The 19,595-nt window shown below is 37.2% G+C and overlaps 1 protein-coding gene and 1 non-coding gene across 5 annotated transcripts in view; both read right to left on the bottom strand.

Moving 5' to 3' along the window:
* Agmo (alkylglycerol monooxygenase) overlaps window positions 1-19,595 on the bottom strand; it is a 329,966-nt gene that overhangs the window by 202,989 nt on the left and 107,382 nt on the right. For all 4 annotated transcript variants that reach the window (XM_031357451.1, XM_031357454.1, XM_031357452.1 and 1 more), the window contains exon 5: window positions 12,100-12,195. In XM_031357451.1, the coding sequence (XP_031213311.1) occupies window positions 12,100-12,195 (96 nt within the window). The remainder of the gene's footprint in view (window positions 1-12,099; window positions 12,196-19,595) is intronic.
* LOC116081221 lies at window positions 105-211 on the bottom strand. Its single transcript, XR_004114747.1, has one exon. It is a non-coding gene; the product is annotated as a U6 spliceosomal RNA (small nuclear RNA).

Genomic DNA, 19,595 nt, shown 5'->3' with positions numbered 1-19,595 from the left:
GCATAGATTTCTTCCTCAGATCTTTCTTTGTCCTCTGAGCAGTTATCAAATTGTGCAATTTGTCGCTCCTGTTTTTTTGTATATTTTGATTTTCATTTTTTTTTAAAAATATGGCATGCTTCACGAATTTGCGTGTCATCTTTGCGCAGGGGCCATGTTAATCTTCTCTGTATTGTTCCAATTTTAGTATATGTGCTGCCAAAGCAAGCACTATTTTGTTTTGTTTTAATCAGATTAAATTGTACTTGAGCTGTCTTCCCAGTCCTTTCTTAAGGTTTTATTTTATTTTTTAATAGATATTTTCTCTCTTTACATTTCAAATGTTCTCTACTTTCCTGAAAAAAAAAAAAAAACTATTTCCTCCTCACTCGTACTGCTCACCAACCCAACCTCTCCTGCTTCCAGGCCCTGGCATTCCCCTACACTGGGGCATAGAGCCATCACAGGATGAAGGGCCTCTCCTCCCATTGAGGACTGACTAGGTCATCTTTTGCTACATATGCAGCTGGAGCCATGAGTTTCACCATGTGTACTCTTTGGTTGATTGTTTAGTCCCTGGGAGCTTTAGGGGTACTAGTTACTTCAAATTGTTGTTCCTCCTATGGTGCTGCAAATCCTTGAGCTCCTTGGTTCCTTTCTCTAACTCCTTCATTGGGAACCCTGTACTCAATTCAATGGATGGCTGTGAGCCTCTACTTCTGTATTAGTCAGGTACTGTCAGAGGCTCTCAGGAGATAGCTATATCAGGTGGGCTTATCCTTCCTTCAGTCTCTTCTCCATAGTTAGTCTCTGCAACTCCTTTCATGGGTATTTTGTTCCCCCTTTTAAGAAGGAATGAAATGTCCAGATTTTGATCTTCCTTCTTGAGTTTCTTGTGGTTTGTGGATTGTATCTTAGGTATTCCGAGCTTCTGGGCTAATATACACTTATCAATGAGTGCATACCATGTCTGTTCTTTTGTGATTGGGTTACCTCATTCAGGGTGATATTCTCCAGATCCATCTACATCAAACCAGATACAGTGAAATTAATAGAAAAGAAAGTGGGGAAGAACCTCGAGCAAATAGGCACAGAGGAAAAGTTCCTGAACAGAATGCCAATAGTTTATGCTCTAAGATCAAGAATTGACAAATGGGACTTCATAAAATTGTAAAGCTTCTGTAAGGCAAAAGACGCTGTCAATAGGACAAAACGGAAACCAACAAATTGGGAAAAGATCTTTACCAATCCTATATCTGATAGAGGGCTAATATCCAATATATACATAGAACTCAAGAAGGTAGACTCCAGAGAACAAAATAACCCTATTAAAAATGGGGTACAGAACTAAACAAAGAATTCTCAACTGATGAATATTGAATGGCTGAGAAGCAAATCAAAACAACCCTAAGATTCCACCTCACACCAGTCAGATCGGCTAAGATAAAAAACTCAGGTGACAGCAGATGCTGGAGAGGTTGTGGTGAAAGAGGAACACTCCTTCATTGCTGGTGGGATTGCAAGCTGGTACAACCATTCTGGAAATCAGTTTGGCAGTTCCTCTGGAAATTGGACATAGTTCTACCAGAGGACCCAACTATACCACTCCCGGGCATATACCCAGAAGATGCTCCAACATGTAATAAGGACACTTGCTCCACCATGTTCAAAATAGCCTTATTTATAATAGCCAGAAACTGGAAACAACCTAGATGTCCCTCAACAGAGGAATGGATATAAAATTGTGGTACATCTACACAATGGATTACTACTCAGGTATTAAAAACCATGAATTTATGAAATTCTTAGGGAAGTGGATGGATCTGGAGAATATCATCCTGAGTGAGGTAATCCAATCACAAAAGAATATACATGGTATGCACTCTCTGATAAGTGTTATTACCCCAGAAGTTCGGAATACAGGAAGAACACCCCAAAACTACAAGAAACTCAAGAAGAAGGAAGACCAAAAGGTGGACATTTCATTCCTTCTTAAAAGGAGGAACCAAATACCCATGGAAGGAGTTGCAGAGACTAACTATGGAGCAGAGACTGAAGGAAGGACAAGCCAGCCTGATATAGCTATCTCCTGAGAGGCTCTGACAGTACCTGACTAATACAGATGTAGAGGCTCACAGCCATCCATTGAACTGAGTACAGGGTCCCCAATGAAGGAGTCAGAGAAAGGACCAAAGGAGCTGAAAGGTTTGCATCCTCTTAGCACCAACAACAATATGAACTAACTAGTACCATCAGAGCTCCCAGGGACTCAACCACCAACCAAGGACCACACATGGTGGGTCTGATTCTTCTGGCAGCATGTGTATAGTAGAGGATTGCAAAGTCGAACATCAATGGGAGGAGAGGACCTCGGCCCTGTGAAGGTTCTGTGCCCCAATGTAGGGGAATGCCAGGGCCAATAAGTGGGAGATGGTGGGGTGGCAAGCAGGGGGAGAGGGGAGGCAACAGGGGTTTGTTCTTGTTGTTTTGGGGGATTTTTTGGTTTTTTTTTTCTTTTGGAGGGAAAATTGGGAGAGGAGAAATCATATGAAATGTAAATAAAGAAAATATCTAATAAATAAATAAATAAATGTAAAAAAAAAAAATAAGAATCCTGCCTAACAGCAGCTTTCCATCTGGGCAAGAAGAAAAAAGCCGTATTGAAGGTCTCATAGAATTATGTCTTAAGCATAATTGATTGCTATTTTAACATTCTCATTTGATAGGAATGTTGTGTCTCTAGAAGCAAACTTCATAGCAAATGTTAATTATTCTTTACTTATTAACTAGAATCCAACAAACCATGCTCCAAGGTAAAGATTTTTTTCTTTTCTCATGCCATTTTAATTTTCCTAGTATTTGTATGCTCCATTAGGACAATTGATTCAGCATGAAGAAAATGCTGATCTTAGAAATTGTGTTCATAATGCCATGGCTACTGGATAACTAAATGTTTGTGTTTGTATTTCATGGACATAGAAGATTCAATAACACCACAGTCAGGATCTTCTATTGAAACTCTGACTAGAAAGAAAATATATACTGAGCAATATTTACCTATCCCTATCCCTATCCCTATCCCTATCCCTATCCCTATCCCTATCCCTATCCCTATCCCTATCCCTATCCCTAACCCTATCCCTATCCCTATCCCTATCCCTATCCGTATCCCTATCACTATTCCCATCCTTATTCCTATCCCTATCCCCATCCCCATCCCCATCCCCATCCCTATCCCTATCCCTATCCCTATCCCTATCCCTATCCCTATCCCTATCCCTATCCCTATCCCTATCCGTATCTCTATCCCTATCCCTATCCCTATCCCTATCCCTATCCCTATCCCTATCAGCTATCAGAGCATCCTTTTGCTCCTTTTTTAATTGAAAATTGATTCTTTTCTTATACAATACATCCTAGTTATAGTTTTCCTTCTCACTACCCATCTTAGTTTCTCTTTTCCCTCTCCTCTGGATCCATTTTCTTTCTGTCTCTTATTAGAAAAGAACTGGCTTTTAAGAGATAACAACCAAACATCATAAAAAAATATAAGATAAACCAGAAACTATCATATTGAAGATGCACATAGAACCCAAACAGGAGATGAAGAATCCTGAAAGCAGGCAGAAGAATCAAAGACTCACTCAGTCTCACAGTCAAGAGGCCTGTAAAAATACTGTGGGTTTTCAGTAAAGACTTGCAGAGTATATTTACCAGCTATACAGGAGTTAGAGCTTGAAACTGATTTCCAAAGATGTAAAAGTCCTCATCCTACCACAGTGATAAACCTTAAGAGAAATAATCATCCTGATAATCACTGGAATGGGTAAGAATCTTATTTTTTCTAACTTCTTTTGACTCCTTTTTCTTCAAAAGTGAAATCCTAATCTTTAAGAATCCACTTAGTGTTGCTTGATTTGAATAAAAATAAAGTATCTCTTTTAGGAAACAGATACAATGAAGAAACCTGAGGTCAAAGTCTCTGTGTACCCAGTAAAATATATATTCACATGTCTCACCTCAAAGTTATATATGTTCTAGACTTTGTCTATAACTTTCCACAAATTGTAGTACTGTCATAATCATTGTGAGAAAAATATAGGGCAATAAACACACACGTTATTTTGCCAAATTCTGAATGAATCTGTACCTTTAGAATTTCTGTTTCCTGATTTCATTTTGTGATACTGGGTAATAAAAGTAGTGGGCTTAAGGACTTACAGACTTTGTAACATCTATAGTTAGAATGGGTGCTGCTAGGTAAGACATGAAGTCAAAACCAAACCCAGTTTGTGTTAATAGGTCATGAACCAACCTTAGAGGTTGAGTTGTAACCATGATTGAAAGAGCAAGAAGAGCCAAATGCTGCAGGCTGTCTGCTTATCTGGAAGGCACACAGGTGAGAATTTCCTCCACATATCCATTTCATCTGGGACACCCACACAGGCCAGCTGACACAGGACTTACTAAAAATGGAAATTGAAACAATAAAGAAAACACAAAGAGAGGCAACCCTGGAGATAGACAGCCTAGGAAAGAGATAAGGAGCTGTAGATCCAATAGTCACCAGCAGAATACAACAGAGAGAAGACAGAATCTCATGTGTAGAAGATATCATAGAAAATACTGATATATGGATCAAAGAAAACACAAAGTGTAAAAATCTCCTAACCCAAAACATTCACCCTACCTGAATTTCTAAATCAATCAGAAAATTGTAACTTATCCTATGTTTTCTCTTTACATATTTTTTTCAGTATTTTAGGATATTTCTGAATATTGAACATTGTTCTCCATCCTCCTATCTTCCTGATTTGGCTTCTTAGTATTTTTTTTTCTTTTCTCAGTCTCCATACTCTTGGCAGTTGCTAATATTTGCATCTTGCTTTAACTGTTTGTTTGTTTTTGTTCCTGAATTTTATCATAATAAATTTGTTTTGAGCTTCCTTTTGAATCCATTCTTATTTAATTTGTGAGACTAAGACACTGAATCGTACCTTTATTTCCCTTGTTAATACATGGCAGCTCAGGTGAGACTTCTCAAAAATTCTGCTAACAATAAGAGCTGAAAAGAGAAAGCAGGCCAGAGCAAGATCTTTATAACAATGACCTTCAATGAAGGGAGGGAAAAAGGATATCTTAAGATCTGTCTAAGGAAGAAGAGTAGAGAGTGGAAGCCCAACCATTACCCTGAACATTACTATATGGAAACCACAAACAAAATCTGGAACTCCCCAGCTGAGGTCAACTACAAGAATCCTAGACCACTAGTACAGATAAGGAACACTTTCAGATTGTCTGAATAAGGCCTATGGCTATTGTAGTATTACTATATATTCTTAAATAGAGAGGTACAATACATAAAAGTTACAATAAAAGGTACATTTTCTACTATCTGCATAAATAATAAAATTAAGAACAGTATTCAAAAGATAGAGTGGCTATAAATAGAATTATAACCAGAGTCCTAGGCTAGAATGCAAACTGGGGATTAAAACATATCAACAGACACTTGCCTACTTCTCCAAAGTCAGCAAATAAAAATAATGTTGAAAAAATCAGAAAGGATTTTAATATTTACTTGGAAAATACAGGAGTTACGCATTATAGCCTATCCGCATGTCTGAGAAGGACCTTAGTTACATAGAGAAAGAACTATGTTGGGAGAAAAGGGCATGCACAGTTAAATGTCAACAGTATGGCTAATCATTACATCAATTCTCATGTTGCCGTGTTGCTTCAAACACTCTTCATATTGTCCTGGGACAAGCTGCTTCTCATCAGATAATTGCTACTTCTGGCCCCAGTTTGGAAGAGGGTTCAACATGGGGAGTGTGTCTGAGAAACTATTTTTTCCCCAGAATCCACTGTGAAGTCAGGTTTAGAACAATGAGTGGAGACTTTAAAGTGCTTCCCCAAGGTTGCAGAACATGGCATCTTAAGAATCTGGGGTAAACACATTCTATTTACTTCTACTTTTGTGCTTTCAGCTTTGAGGAATGAGATAGATTATGTAGTGCCAAATTTTAGAGACTTAGGGTTGATTAATATGACTATGTACAGAGGCCAAAGGAGTCTAAAACGCATAAGATGTGAAAATGTCATCCTTTTATGCTGATGCTAGTTATTTGAAGATATGCTTAAAGACTCGAGTCTTTTGGCGAAAGCAGTTTCTAACAGAGTCTTAAGTAATTGTGATGTTATTAGATCCGTAAAGAAATGACATTAATGCAAATTCAGAAAAAACATGGATGGAGAGTGGCTCCCAAATTAAGAGTATGTACTATTCTTGCAAATGACTTACACACTGGGTGCCTCACAACTGCCTGTAACTCCAGTTCTAGGGAGGTAAACACCTTCTCACCTCCAGCGATACATAGACACATGTGGTGCCCATGCAGAAAAGCAGGAATACATACATATCGCATAATTTTTAAAAGACATAACTAGAAAAATTATCACTAACAGAAAAAGGGCAAGATAATGAGAGTTACACAGAGAAATAGAGTTTCAAAGAGGCATAGGCTGTGAGAAGATGCCTGTCACATGCTCTTGCTCATACAGTCTGTATACAACTGTAGCTTCTTACCAAAGTGATAAGTCAAGAAAAAAATATCGAACACAACTAAAGATAAGAAGTTTTCTTCCACATTGTTCCTGAAAAGAATCTAATAGAGAATAATAAACAAATTTCACAAACTATGTCAAAACAATTGTTACAAATTACAGTAATCAGTAAAGTGAAATAATTATGTGAAGGAATATAAGTAAACAATGAAAGAGTTTGTGAAAATAAAAGTCTCATAGATAATCAATTTCTTTTTAATAAAGTGAAGATATCCAGTAGATAAAACTGTTGGAGTGTGTATATATTTGCATAGGACACTGGATTCACTGAAAAGAGCAATGGATCTTGATATAAACCACATGTCATATGCCTAAATGATACATATTTAAACTTAATATAAACTGAAAGGTAAAGGTTAAACCTCTGAAACTTCTAAAGGAAATCTAAGCAAAACATGGTTCAGGGTTTGTGATAGGGGAAGACTAAAAGACACACAAATGAAACAATACCAGAAACCTCAGCCAAAGTAGCCAAGCAGAATTAACATTCTTCAAATGTTTCAATTTAATATTATAAAACTCTTTGGCTGGATAGTGGTGGTGCACGCCTTTAATCCCAGCACTTGGGAGCCAGAGGCAGGCAGATTTCTGAGTTCGAGGCCAGGTTGGTTTACAGAGTGAGTTCCAGTACAGCCAGGGCTACACAGAGAAACCCTGCCTCGAAAAACAAAACAAAATAAAATAAAGTAAAATGAGATAAAATAAAATAAAACTCTTTGAATCATGACTCCAAACTTCAATATCAAAGCATTAAGTTGATCCTGTGTAGCTTTCCACTTTTTAAGCATGGTAACAGATTATGAGATAATATAGATTAATCCAGGTTATTAACACTATCTCATGTTGGAGTAACTAAAACCCAATACCACTGATGCATAAGGAATGCAAAAGCCCAATACCACGGGTGCATAAGGAATGCAAATGTATAGCTATGAATGATGTCTATATACAATATGCCTGTTCTGTATGGATTTGCAGAAAAACAGCACAGCAAGTTTTTGTTGCCAACAACTGAGATCCATGAAAAGTAAACAAATTGCTAGAAATTTAAAACTCAGCAACAGCTCAGTTTTGTGTATGTACCCTTAATCCTAGCACTCTGGGAGTAGTGGCAGGTGGATCTCTGTAAGTTCTAGTCTACTCTGGTCTACACGGTGAGTTACAGGACAACCAAGGTTATATAGAGAGACCTAGTCACTTCCACCCCAAGAAACACACACACACACACACACACACACACACACATATACATTAACAGAACAGTGTCAAAGCAAGCCAAAGTTTTGTAACTTTCTTAAAAACATAGAACTAAGATACTTTTGTTTCTTTAGTAAAAGAATCAACAGTAAAAATATTAATATCTGTCTATGACTTCATCCTTGGCTTATATATGTTCTATTGAATGTATTATGTTCTTTTATTCTTTTCTCACATCTTCAGATGTAATGATTTGAAACTGAATGTTTTCCTTTCAAAAAAAAAAAAACGTGTCCCTTTAAAATGCTTCCCCTTCTGTAAGCTCCAAATTTTATGGATGGTAGATAAGAAAACTTCTGTTTATGAATGCACCAAGTCATGTGGGCAATACATGCCTGCAGCTCATACAAGGTCTTTTAATAGAGAGTCACTTCTGTAATGCCTGACATTAAAGTGTGCAAGAAGCTTTGAAGGCTAACAGAATTTTGTTATAATGTGCAGTTCGAGAGACAGAAACTATTAAGTTTTTGTTGGGTCCCTCCTTCCTGCCTTAACTCTGTGACAACAGAGCTTACAACTGGAGACTGTCAGCTCATGCCTTCTGTGCCTAAAACAAAGGCCCACTACACTGAGTTCCACTTGCCTTCGAGGATTCTGGAGGAAGGTCCTACTGGTGGCTGTCATGTCTGCTGGCTGAGGACATTATTGAATGTAAACAAACTGACTGCCTGAAGACATCCTCTGTTGACCTCCGCCCCTACTGCGGGCGTGCCTCCAACCTCTCCTGGTGCCAAGACCTATGAGATCTACAGGACACCCCAGGCATCTCTGGCTTCCCCTTGACTTCCCCTTGAATCTTTTCTGACTCTTTCCTGACTCCTTCCACATTGTTTATGTTATGCAAATGTCATTGTAACCTAGAGCTCCAGTTTTGCTTTCTCATATACTTATAAAGGCTGAACCCCAAAAGTAAAGTTAGAAGCCTTGATTGGAACTCAACTTGGCTTAGTATCCTTTTGTTCTCGAACTTTGTGTTTCAGGTCCCTTTCTCCCTTCAACTGAGAGAGAACCCAGTTCCTGAAACTGCGGGACAGTTTCAAGTTTTTATATTTACTATGTGTGGTAACGTTTAAAAACACTTAATTAGATATTTTTGTGATTTGTGATTGTGTGTGTGTGTGTGTGTGTGTGTGTGTGTGTGTCCCAGAAGTCATGTGGAGGTCTGAAGACAACTTGCTTGGGTAAGTTCTTTCCATCTACAATTATAGGTCTTGATGATCAAGCCCAAATAGTCAGGATTTGGGATTCAGGCTATGTTAACTTCTAGTTTACAAAGTAGGACAAGCACATGTTGAAAAATACATTCTTGAGGTATGGGCCTTGAATTCCTGATCTTTCCAATACTTTTAACATGAACGGGTTTTGTCAAATTTTGTCAAATCCTCTTTCAGCATCTAATGAGACAATCATGTGGCTTTTTTTTCTTTGAGTTTGTTTATATGGTGGATTATGTTGATGGATTTTCATATATTGAACCACCCCTGCATCCCTGGAATGAAGCCTACTTGATTGTGGTGAATGATCTTTTTGATGTGTTCTTAAGTATTTTTGCATCAATATTCATAAGGGAAATCGGTCTGAAGTTCTCTTTCTTTGTTGGGTCTTTGTGTGTTTTTTGATATTAGTGTATCTGTGGTTTCATAGAACAAATTAGGTAGTGTTCCTTCTATGTCCATTTTGTGAAATAGTTTGAAGAGTATTGGTATTAGGACTTCTAAGAATTGCTCCTGTCTAAAGAAACTAAAGGGACAAAGAGTAGAGCAGAGACTGAAGGAAAGGCCTTACATAGACTGCCCCACCTGGGGACCCATTCCATATACAAACATTATTCCTGATGCCGAGAAATGCTTGCTGACAGGAGCCTGTTATAGTTGTCTCTGAGAAGCTCTGCCAAATCCTTACCAATACAGATGTGGATGCTTACTATTTAACCATTCGACTGAGCACTGGGACCTCAATTGTGGAGTTAGGGGAAGAACTGAAGGAGCTGAAGGGGTTTGCAACCCCATAGAAAGAACAACAATTTCAACTAACCAGACCCCTCCCCCAGATCTTCCAGGGACTAAACCATGAAAGAATACACACATAGAGGGACCCAAGGCTCCAGCTGCATATGTAACAGAGGATGCTATTATCTGGCATCAATGGGAGGAAACATCTTTGGTCCTGTGAAGGCTTGATGCCCAAGTGTAGGGGAATGCTAGGGCATTGAGGTGGGAGTAAGCAGGTGGGTAGGAGAGCACCCTCATAGAAGCAGGGGGTGGGGAGAAGGGATAGGGGTTTTCCAGAGGGAAAACTGATTAGTGGGATAGCATTTGATGTGTAAATAAGTAAATAACCAATAAAAATTTAAAAAAAGAAAATATATTCTTTTAAATTAAATCTCTATGGGAGATGAAGAGATTTAGAGTTCTCATTACTTTGCAGAGGAATGGAGTTAGCTCCCAGTAACCAAATCATGTCAAACAACTGTCTGTAACTCCCTATACTTCTAACCTTCTCAGAAACTTCATGCATGGTATACAAACATACACTCAAGCACACACACTTGTACACACATACACATAAAATTAATCGCATAAATATTTAAATGCTAGAAAGAAAATTAGATTTTCCTCTACCAGATGTCTATATTAATTTCTCTGTCTCTAGAAACCATCACCACCACTAGCCTTTTGACTTTCCTCCTGAATAATTCTCTTACTTATAAAAAATGAAAGTATGCTGTCTATAATTTCACAGCTGTGGAAATTTTCAGAAATAAATTTATAGCTTGTAACATATATCTCAAAAAATTCCAAAATTCAAGAAATAAGTTTATAAAATGGGGGCTTGCTCTCATGCAATTCACCTAAGGTGACTCTGTTAAGGTTCCTGAAAAATATGAAGTACAAGTGTGATAGACTCCAACACACTGCTACTCAAATGGAAGGTAAGCATCAGGCAAAACTGATCATGAAAAACTTCCCCATTGGTTTTTGGTCTGCACTTTTTTTCTGATATGGCACATGAGCCTTTGTTCAAGGATTTCTTGGTGAGACAGGGAAAGGCAGAAGCTCCTTAGTCATCACTGTTGTCCTAACAAATGCCTGACCTGACACAAGGTATTACCTTGGGCAGAGACCCTGTAAAAATGCTATTCTCCTTTAACCTCTCCACATAAATCAGCAGAACACTTCCCTTTCCTGATTTAAACAAATTTGGTCTTTGACCTCTAGAGCTAGACCTAACCTTGACTCTTTCAGATGGTTATAATATGAGCTGTTTGATGTATGTTAAGTATCATAAAACAAATAGTATTTCATGACAGATTATCAAATAATACATATATGTCCAAAGTCAAGGTAACAGTGTCTCTATCCCAAGAATGTTGTCAGTATGAAATACTGCAGATAATATGATGCTTCTCTGTGCCAATATTTGGTATCTGGTTCAGCTGTGCCTACTGATACTGTACATAGCACTGAGCCACCTATCCATGTGCTCATTGTGAGAACTTGACAAGGCTGCCAATAAATGCAAATGCTTATAAGATTTCTTCTATGTGTGTAGCAATTTGGGGGGGGTTCGTGATATTTCTATATTTAACAACAAAATGAGACAAATAATTCATAGGCCAATGGTTGTTTAAGCTTGAGCATCTTAAAGTTTCTAGAAGGCCTGTGAATTTCTATACTCAGTTTTCCAGAGATAACAAAATAATACCATAATAATATATTGAAGAAATTTAAACAAAACACAAACATTGTAATTAAAGTAAGATAAGTACCAACATTTTTTTCTTAATTTTTGAAAAATGTTAAACATCTTTTCTAGTAATCTTCACACACATACATACATACATACACACACACACACACACACACATACATACACACATACACTTCTATCTTTAAATTGAAATGGATTTCAACATCTCTGGTTTAGTAATGTTTAATGAACTGTAATACAGGGAGATATTGTAGCAAATATAGTATTAAAATGTTTTGGTACTTAATAGTTCAAAAATTGTTTTATTTAATTGGGACCAACTGGCTTCATTGCATCTTATAAACTTTGCAATATATATTAAGAATAAAAGGAATAAAAATGAACAGATGTTTCTCCTTAAAAAAGGCAACTAAAAGTTTTCTTACACAATAAATCAGCTGCAAGTACATTTCTAGGACATTGCTTGAGGGTGTTTTGGTATAAAATTTTTAGCACACACTCATACATACACTCACTCATACTTACCTCTGTGTGGATCCAAAACTGGTAGAGGAGATTGAATTGAATATGAACAGCAAACACTGAAGGTGGTATGAAAAGGGCCAGGGGACAGTAGAAAACCTTTAAAAGAAAGAAATGAACTACATCACTTTATAATCATGGGTTCTTCTTATATTAATGGTCCTCTTAAGCAAACATAATTTTCCATATGATATATTTTGTAATATTAATTTTTCACATGGTGATAAGTTTGCAAATACTAGTCTTCTACTTGGCATTTAACATTTTTTAATTAAAATATCACATGCTGTGTATTATTTCCTTTCTAGATGTGTTTTCTGGAAGTAAAGTAGTTGCTTATAATGCACAAGTACTTTATTGAAGCAAAATTGCAAAGTACATGTCTTTGTACCTTGACCACTCCCAAATGCTCAATTATGGTCTTTTTTTTTTCAATAATAAAATACAACTATAACAAAAGAAAGTACACGACATATTGAAAGAATGGAAGGCTTTTTGTTTTTACATGTATATGGTTTATTAAAAGTAAAATATCTCTTAAATTTTTATCCAAGTTAGTAAGGTAGGAAGTACAATGTGAGAACAGTGGAAATAGTCGCAGGGGTCGAGGTATTCTGAGAATTGAAATATCCTTGCCTTGGAAAACCAACTTTTTCTTAAACCTCAGAACTGCTTAGAATTAACTAGTAAGTGTTATTTGCTATGGTCTCTTAATAGCTTGCTCCTGTGAGCAGTATTATGTGGTCAAAACTGTTTCTTTGAAAGAAAATCCAAAAGAACCAAATTACTCAGCATCCAAAGAATCTCATGTCTGCTTTATGTTTCTGATCTTATTTAATCCATGTTTCTAAAAATGCTGCATATTTTTAATGCTACAAGTTAATTGTTGAATTATTATAAAGTCATAATTATAATTACAATTATAATTATAATTGCTGAATTATTATAAAGGCAAAAATAATCACTTGAAGGATATTTAGTAATGAGTGTACACTGAAAATTAGACATTAAACTCTCATTTATCTTCTGAATTTAAGTCAACTAAAATAAATACTTTTATATTTTAGTAGCAAACAGGATCCATTTTATAAGTTTTAATATATTTATAAGCAATGGATCAAATTAGTAAACAATAAAAGAAAGTAGGTGTGTTACTCAAGTGTTAAGGCATTCAATCGTGATCTCACCTCAAACTGTGTTATGAAGGTAACAACAAAAGTTTTAGCTCTCAGGGCTGCTCATCCTTGTTAGAAATATAGATGCCCTCATAGTTCCAAACATTCTATAGTAGCGTATGCTATAAAGTTGTATATGGTAAAAAAGGCTTAATAAAAAGAATAGGGAATGGCTTATTTTGAATGTTCAATAAATAGCATTTTTGTAAAGACAGTGTCTGACACATTAGTTTTCAGTGTACATTACAATTACTCAATTTGTAGAGAAATAATCTTATGACAGTGACAGCTATTGTAGAAAGGGCAGTTCTATGGCTATGCTCAACATGTGCTTCTTCCAGAAAAGAATCCTTGAGACCCTTTCATGCTCATATAAAACAAAGCCCATCGGTTTGTAGACTAGTTTTTTTTTCTTTTTGATGAGTTTTCCACAGGATTAGACCTCCTTTAAAAAGTGCCAGATGACTCTTACCATGAATTTTAATTCAGTTTTTTTCCTCTTTGGGCAATGATCTGAGCACGTGTGTGCATAGTACACACCCTGTCCGATGCTAGATGTGGCAATCTTGATGTTTGAGACACTGCTTTTGTTGTTGTTTTTGTTATTTTTGTTTGTTTGGATGTAGTTTCTTATGTAGCTCAGACTGATATAGAAGTATTACTTTAAGTAACTTTGCCTCAAAGCTTTAGGATTTCAGCTATGTATTACTCTGCGAAGCTAGAACTCCCCCCCCCCTTTTTTTTTTTAAAAAAAATAAGATTTAAAAGGAAGCTTGGGTACTAACTTACACTAACAGAATATTGCAAAGGAAACTAATTATACAAAAAGGAGCCTAATCCTCTTGATTGAAAGTGAACCTGTAAATGTGGTCTAGGAATGAGAGTCCTTTACTTTCTCTTCCTTCCTGTCCTCCCTCTTTTGTCTCTCTTGTTTTGTTGTTGCTGTTTTGCATATAACTTTGTATTTGTAAACCAAAGGAACAAATCTTATTCCTCAATGGAGTGATAGACTTAAACCTCCATCTCACTTATCTTCCAGCTCTAAACTTGGTGTTAATTTAACTGCTTATTCTACTATAAATCCTTTTTTTTTTTTTTTTTTGGTTTTTCGAGACAGGGTTTCTCTCTGTAGCCCTGGCTGTCCTGGTACTCACTCTATAGACCAGGCTGGCCTCGAACTAGGAAATCCACCTGCCTCTGCCTCCCAAGTGCTAGGATTAAAGGCGTGTGCCACCACCGCCCAGCTACTATAAATCCTTAAATGTAGTTAATGACTTAGCTGAAAAAAAAAAACAAAACAAGAACAAAACAAAAACAAAACAAAAACAAAACCCAAAACAAAAACAAAAACTTTTCTCCTCATACTCTGTTAGTGCATGGGACACAGGAAATAAATAATTTCTACCTAGCACTCACACTAATGCCATTCTTACTCCAGGACTCCTTAGCTGTAAATAACACTGTTTACATTACATTGACTATTCTATGAGATAATCAATGTACAACAGAACCATTATAGAAGTATATGCATAAAGAAATAATGAGGATAAGACTAAGCACAATTTCAGCCCAGCAGAGATAAGTCAGTGTATTTTGTCTTGCTGCAAGCCAGTAGCAGAACAGTGGTTGGGTGTTGGCATCTTGAAACAATAAACAAATGGTGCATGGGGGGATTATAAGTATTGTGACACTACTACACTTGTTGAAAGTAGTGTTGTAAAAGCCTAGACTGTGGGAGGTTTGGACAGATCTCAGAGAGACCAGGAAGCAGAATGCAGATGTAACAGACGAGTATGATCTAGGAAGAGTATGCATATCCTAAAGAAATAATGGGTCACTTCTATTTATCAATCTTTAATGTGTCTGTATCTTGGTATAGTACAAAATCTAGAATGGATAAAGAAAAAAAAAAGTTGAGTGGCTAAATGAGTGATGGGAGTATTTTAAAATCATTTTAAGGAAGTTGTAAAGGAATTTTATTCCAACAACTGTGGCTGTTCTGGTAAGGGATCACATACAGAGATCTTCTAGATCTGTATGGAATACACATACAACCTTAGTACACACCTTTAATCCCAAACAATGAAGGTAAGGTTGATTTGTAGAAGGAAGCAGCCATGTTTAAAGATAACATCTAATTGAGGCACAGACAAAGTGACTAATCAGAGAAAGATTTGTCAGAGAATACATAGAACTCTCAAGAGAACAGAAAGAAAAGAGGCTACTAAAAGCAGCACAGAGTCATGGGTGGAGGGCAGTTCAATAAGTGCTTTTCAGTTGAGTTCAGGCAATGTAGTAGAGTTCAACCAGTTTAGTTCCATTCCATTCAGCTCACTTGAGTCAGTGCAGTAGAGTTGAGTTTATTTGTGAGTTCAATGCAGGTCAGTTGAGACAGTTGAAGCCAGAGAATTAGAAGGATCCAGAAGGTTAGAACAAATTGCCAGAGTTCATTTGAGGCCAAGCAGAGCAATTCAGTCAAAAGCCAAGAGAAAACATTGAATCAGTCAGCTTAGAGAAGAATTGGAGTTGGATTGAAGCAGCCAGGCAGAGATAAGAAAGAGCTAAGAAAGGGTGATCTTCTATTCAGTAGTAAGTCTCTGAGATGAAAATTACATCTGGAGAATTAGTTACTTTTACAAGTTTTTCAGAAAGTAACATATAATACCCACTTTTATATATGACCAAGACAGAAAATAAGAGGAAGAGTAATGTGTGGTCAAATTAAGGATTAAACAAGAGATGAATGTTATCTTCAAAGGTAGAATAGGATGATATGTTCAACTCTGACATGACGTAATTGAATATGTGAATGAGTAGAACGAGAAAGCAACAAAAAGTTCATATTTCTCTGCCATCTTTCAAAAGGGTCACACATGAGGTATCAGTAACCAGAACTTGAAAGGACTGAAGTTCTAGAAAGGTTTCCCAAGGACAATGAAGAGAAACCAAAGAGGTTTCATGTTCATTTTATGGTTTACTCAGCACTAACAGTGTTTTTCTCTATCTGGAAGGAAAGGTCAGCGTAGGGGGCCACACACAGCATAGCCACCTGGTGGTGGGGGTGCAGTGTGTGGATGGAGAGATGATTTTTTTCATGCCTCAAGGATTTCAATGTGGACTAAAATGGTGCGTGCAAGCAGGTTTGCCAATCATGGGAAGGAAGCACCTGAGGTTGCCTGTGATAGAAAGTAAGTGCACACAGGCAGATCTGAGAGGAAAATCAGCATTGTGAACTAACTAGTACCCTAAGAGCTCCCAGGGGCTAAACCAACAATCAAAGAGTACACATGGTGGGACTACATGGCTCCAGCTGCATATATTGCAGAGGATGGCCTAGTCAGTCATCAATGGGAGAAGAGGCCCTTGGTCTTGTGAAAGTTCTATGTCCCAGTGTAGAGGAATGCCAGGGCCAGGAAGCAGGAATGGGTAGGTTGGTGAGCAGGGGGAAAGAGGAGGAACAGGATTTCTTTTCCAGAGGGGAAACCGGGAAAGGGGATATCATTTGAAATGTAAATAAACAAAATATCTAATAAAAATAAAATTAAATTTAAAAAGAAATATATCTAATAAAAAATATCTCCCTAATCCTCCCTCCCCCAAAAAAGGAATAATCAGGGCTTTGGGGACAATTAGCTACAAGTAAACTGCCAAGCCAAATGGCGAAACTTTAAATGGATATATTCTTTATCATTTATTACTACTATTTTATTTTTTATGTTTTAGTAGTTTTCCTTCATGTATATCTGTACATATGTATGGACAGTGCCCAGTGTAGCCTCAGCCTGTGCCCATGAAACCAGAAAGGGGCCGTAGGTCTTCTGGAACTTCAGGTGGTTGTAGGCTGGCACGAGGTTGCCAGGAATCAAAACCCAGTCATCTAGAAGAACAATCAGTGCTGTTAACCACTGATCAGGCTTGTTAGCTCCTAGTATCATTAATTTAAATGACAATAAATAAGCAAGCAAAGCCTTTAGGACCCAAGGTTTCTAAGTAGTTTAACTCTTTGAACTCTTTAGTTCTAGAAGTCTCAACTTTTATAATATTACCTATAGAAAAAGCTTGGTGTTTTTTTTCTCTTCAGAACACACTAGTAATTAATGAGTCAAGTAGTGTGTTCACATTTCTTAAATCCAGATAACAGGAAAAGCCAAATCCTTCATAACAGGTACAGAGCACTAATATTTGTATTTATTTATTTATTTTTTATTATTAGATTTTCTTTATTTACATGTCATATGATTTCTCCTTTCCCAGTTTCCCCTAAAAAAAAAAGACCAGAAAAAAAAAAAACACAAAACAACAAGAACAAACCCCTGTTGCCTCCCCTCTCTCCCTGCTTGCCACCCCGCCATCTCCCAATTATTGGCCCTGGCATTCCCCTACACTGGGGCACAGAACCTTCACAGGGTCAAGGGCCTCTCCTCCCATTGATGCTTGACTTTGCAATCCTCTACTATACAAATGCTGCCAGAACAATCAGTCCCACCATGTATATACCTTGATTGGTAGTTGAGTCCCTGGGAGCTCTGAGGGTACTAGTTCATATTGTTGTTCATCCTTAGGGGCTGCAAACCTTTCAGCTCCTTTGGTCCTTACTCTGACTCCTTCATTGGGGACCCTGTACTCAGTTCAATGGATGGCAGTGAGCCTCTACATCTGTGTTAGTCAGGTACTGTCAGAGCCTCTCAGGAGATAGCTATATCAGGCTGGCTTGTCCTTCCTTCAGTTAGTCTCTGCAACTCCTTCCGTGGGTATTCCACAAACCACAAGAAATTCAAGAAGGAAGACCAAAATGTGGACATTTATTTCCTTCTTAAAAGGGGGAACAAAATACCCATGGAATATTTGTATTCAAATTATATTTGCTGCCCGTGACATATTCCATACCAGTAACCCCAGCACAGAGAATACTGTGGTAGCCAGATGAATGGAGATTTAAAGACCATCTTTAGTTGTCTCATAAAATACATCTTATTATTTTTTTTTATTTTCTTTATTTACATGTAAATTTCTCCATTTCCAGTTTCCCCTCCAAAAAACAAAGAAACAAACAAAAACAACAAAAACAAACCCCTGTTGCCTCCCACTTCCTCATGCCTGCCACCCTGCCCTCTCCCACTTTCTGGCCCTGGCATTCTCCTGCACTGGGGCACAGAACCTTCACAGGGCTGAGGTCCTCTCCTCCTATTGATGATTGAATTTGCAATCCTCTACTATACATATGCTGCCTGAACAATAGTAACAAGAAGCTCGCTATCATTAATAAAATCTAGGCCTGTCTTTCTCATTCCATGTCTATGTGCCTGTGTATTTTCCCCCTATATAACCCACCTTCACAGGCATACTGCATTTAGATACCATCATACTATCATAGGTTGAGTGGAATCCTCCCCAAAAGAACATGTAATGCTCTATCATTTAATACCTGGTCATATGAGCTTTTCTGAAAATAGCATATTTCCAGAAACAAGCAAGTAAAAATGAATTAAAAACAGTGGGATCAATTCAATAGAAGTGGTTTTCTTACAAAATGGAATCACATGTTAAAGCCATGCAGGAAAGCTGGATAAAGAAAAGGTAGAGGGGCTCTGTCTAACCATAGTGTGGCTACTGCCAGCTAACAACCAGGAGGTAGGCTAGAAATGGGGTCTAGGACTTTCAGGGGAGAAGCTATTCCTGGATCAGCTCATTTTACACTGGCAGCTTCAAGAATTGTAAGAAAATCCATTCCATTCTAAGCTACCAATCTCTGATACTTGATCAGATTGCTCAGGAAATTAAATGTTTTTAACCCATTGAACATAACTTTTCTTCCCTCTCTAACACTGTATTTTTCCCCACACTTCTATGCTTTTCCATGAATTTTACCTTCATATAACATTCCATTTACCACCTTGTCCTTGGCTAATCTTTGCTATTCTCACAAGTTCAGAAGAACCGTTACTTCCTCCATGAAGCCTCTATTGACTCAGCAATACTGACAGTAATCTAACAAGTTGTAACAGTAGCTAATTATTTGTCAGTCTATCTCCTAATAAAACTACCACTAAGACTTAAGCACTGACTGGTTAAAAGTAGCTACTGAAGTAGACCAGAGACTTAGATTTCTCGTGTGTGTGTATGTGTGTGTGTATGTGTGTGTGTGTATACACACATACACATACACAATCATATACATATATATCATATACTGAAACACACATGCATGTGCACATACACTTGCATAAGCATATATGCATATATAAAATGTTTATGTATTTCTTTTTACTATTTCTGAATGACACTGAATATTACTAATATTTTCATAAATTCTACAAATATTGC

The sequence above is a fragment of the Mastomys coucha genome, unplaced genomic scaffold, assembly GCF_008632895.1.
Source record: "Mastomys coucha isolate ucsf_1 unplaced genomic scaffold, UCSF_Mcou_1 pScaffold6, whole genome shotgun sequence".
Lineage (NCBI taxonomy): Eukaryota > Metazoa > Chordata > Mammalia > Rodentia > Muridae > Mastomys > Mastomys coucha.
The sequence above is the reverse complement of the archived record's forward strand: the minus strand, read 5'-3'. Positions and strand labels throughout refer to the sequence as shown.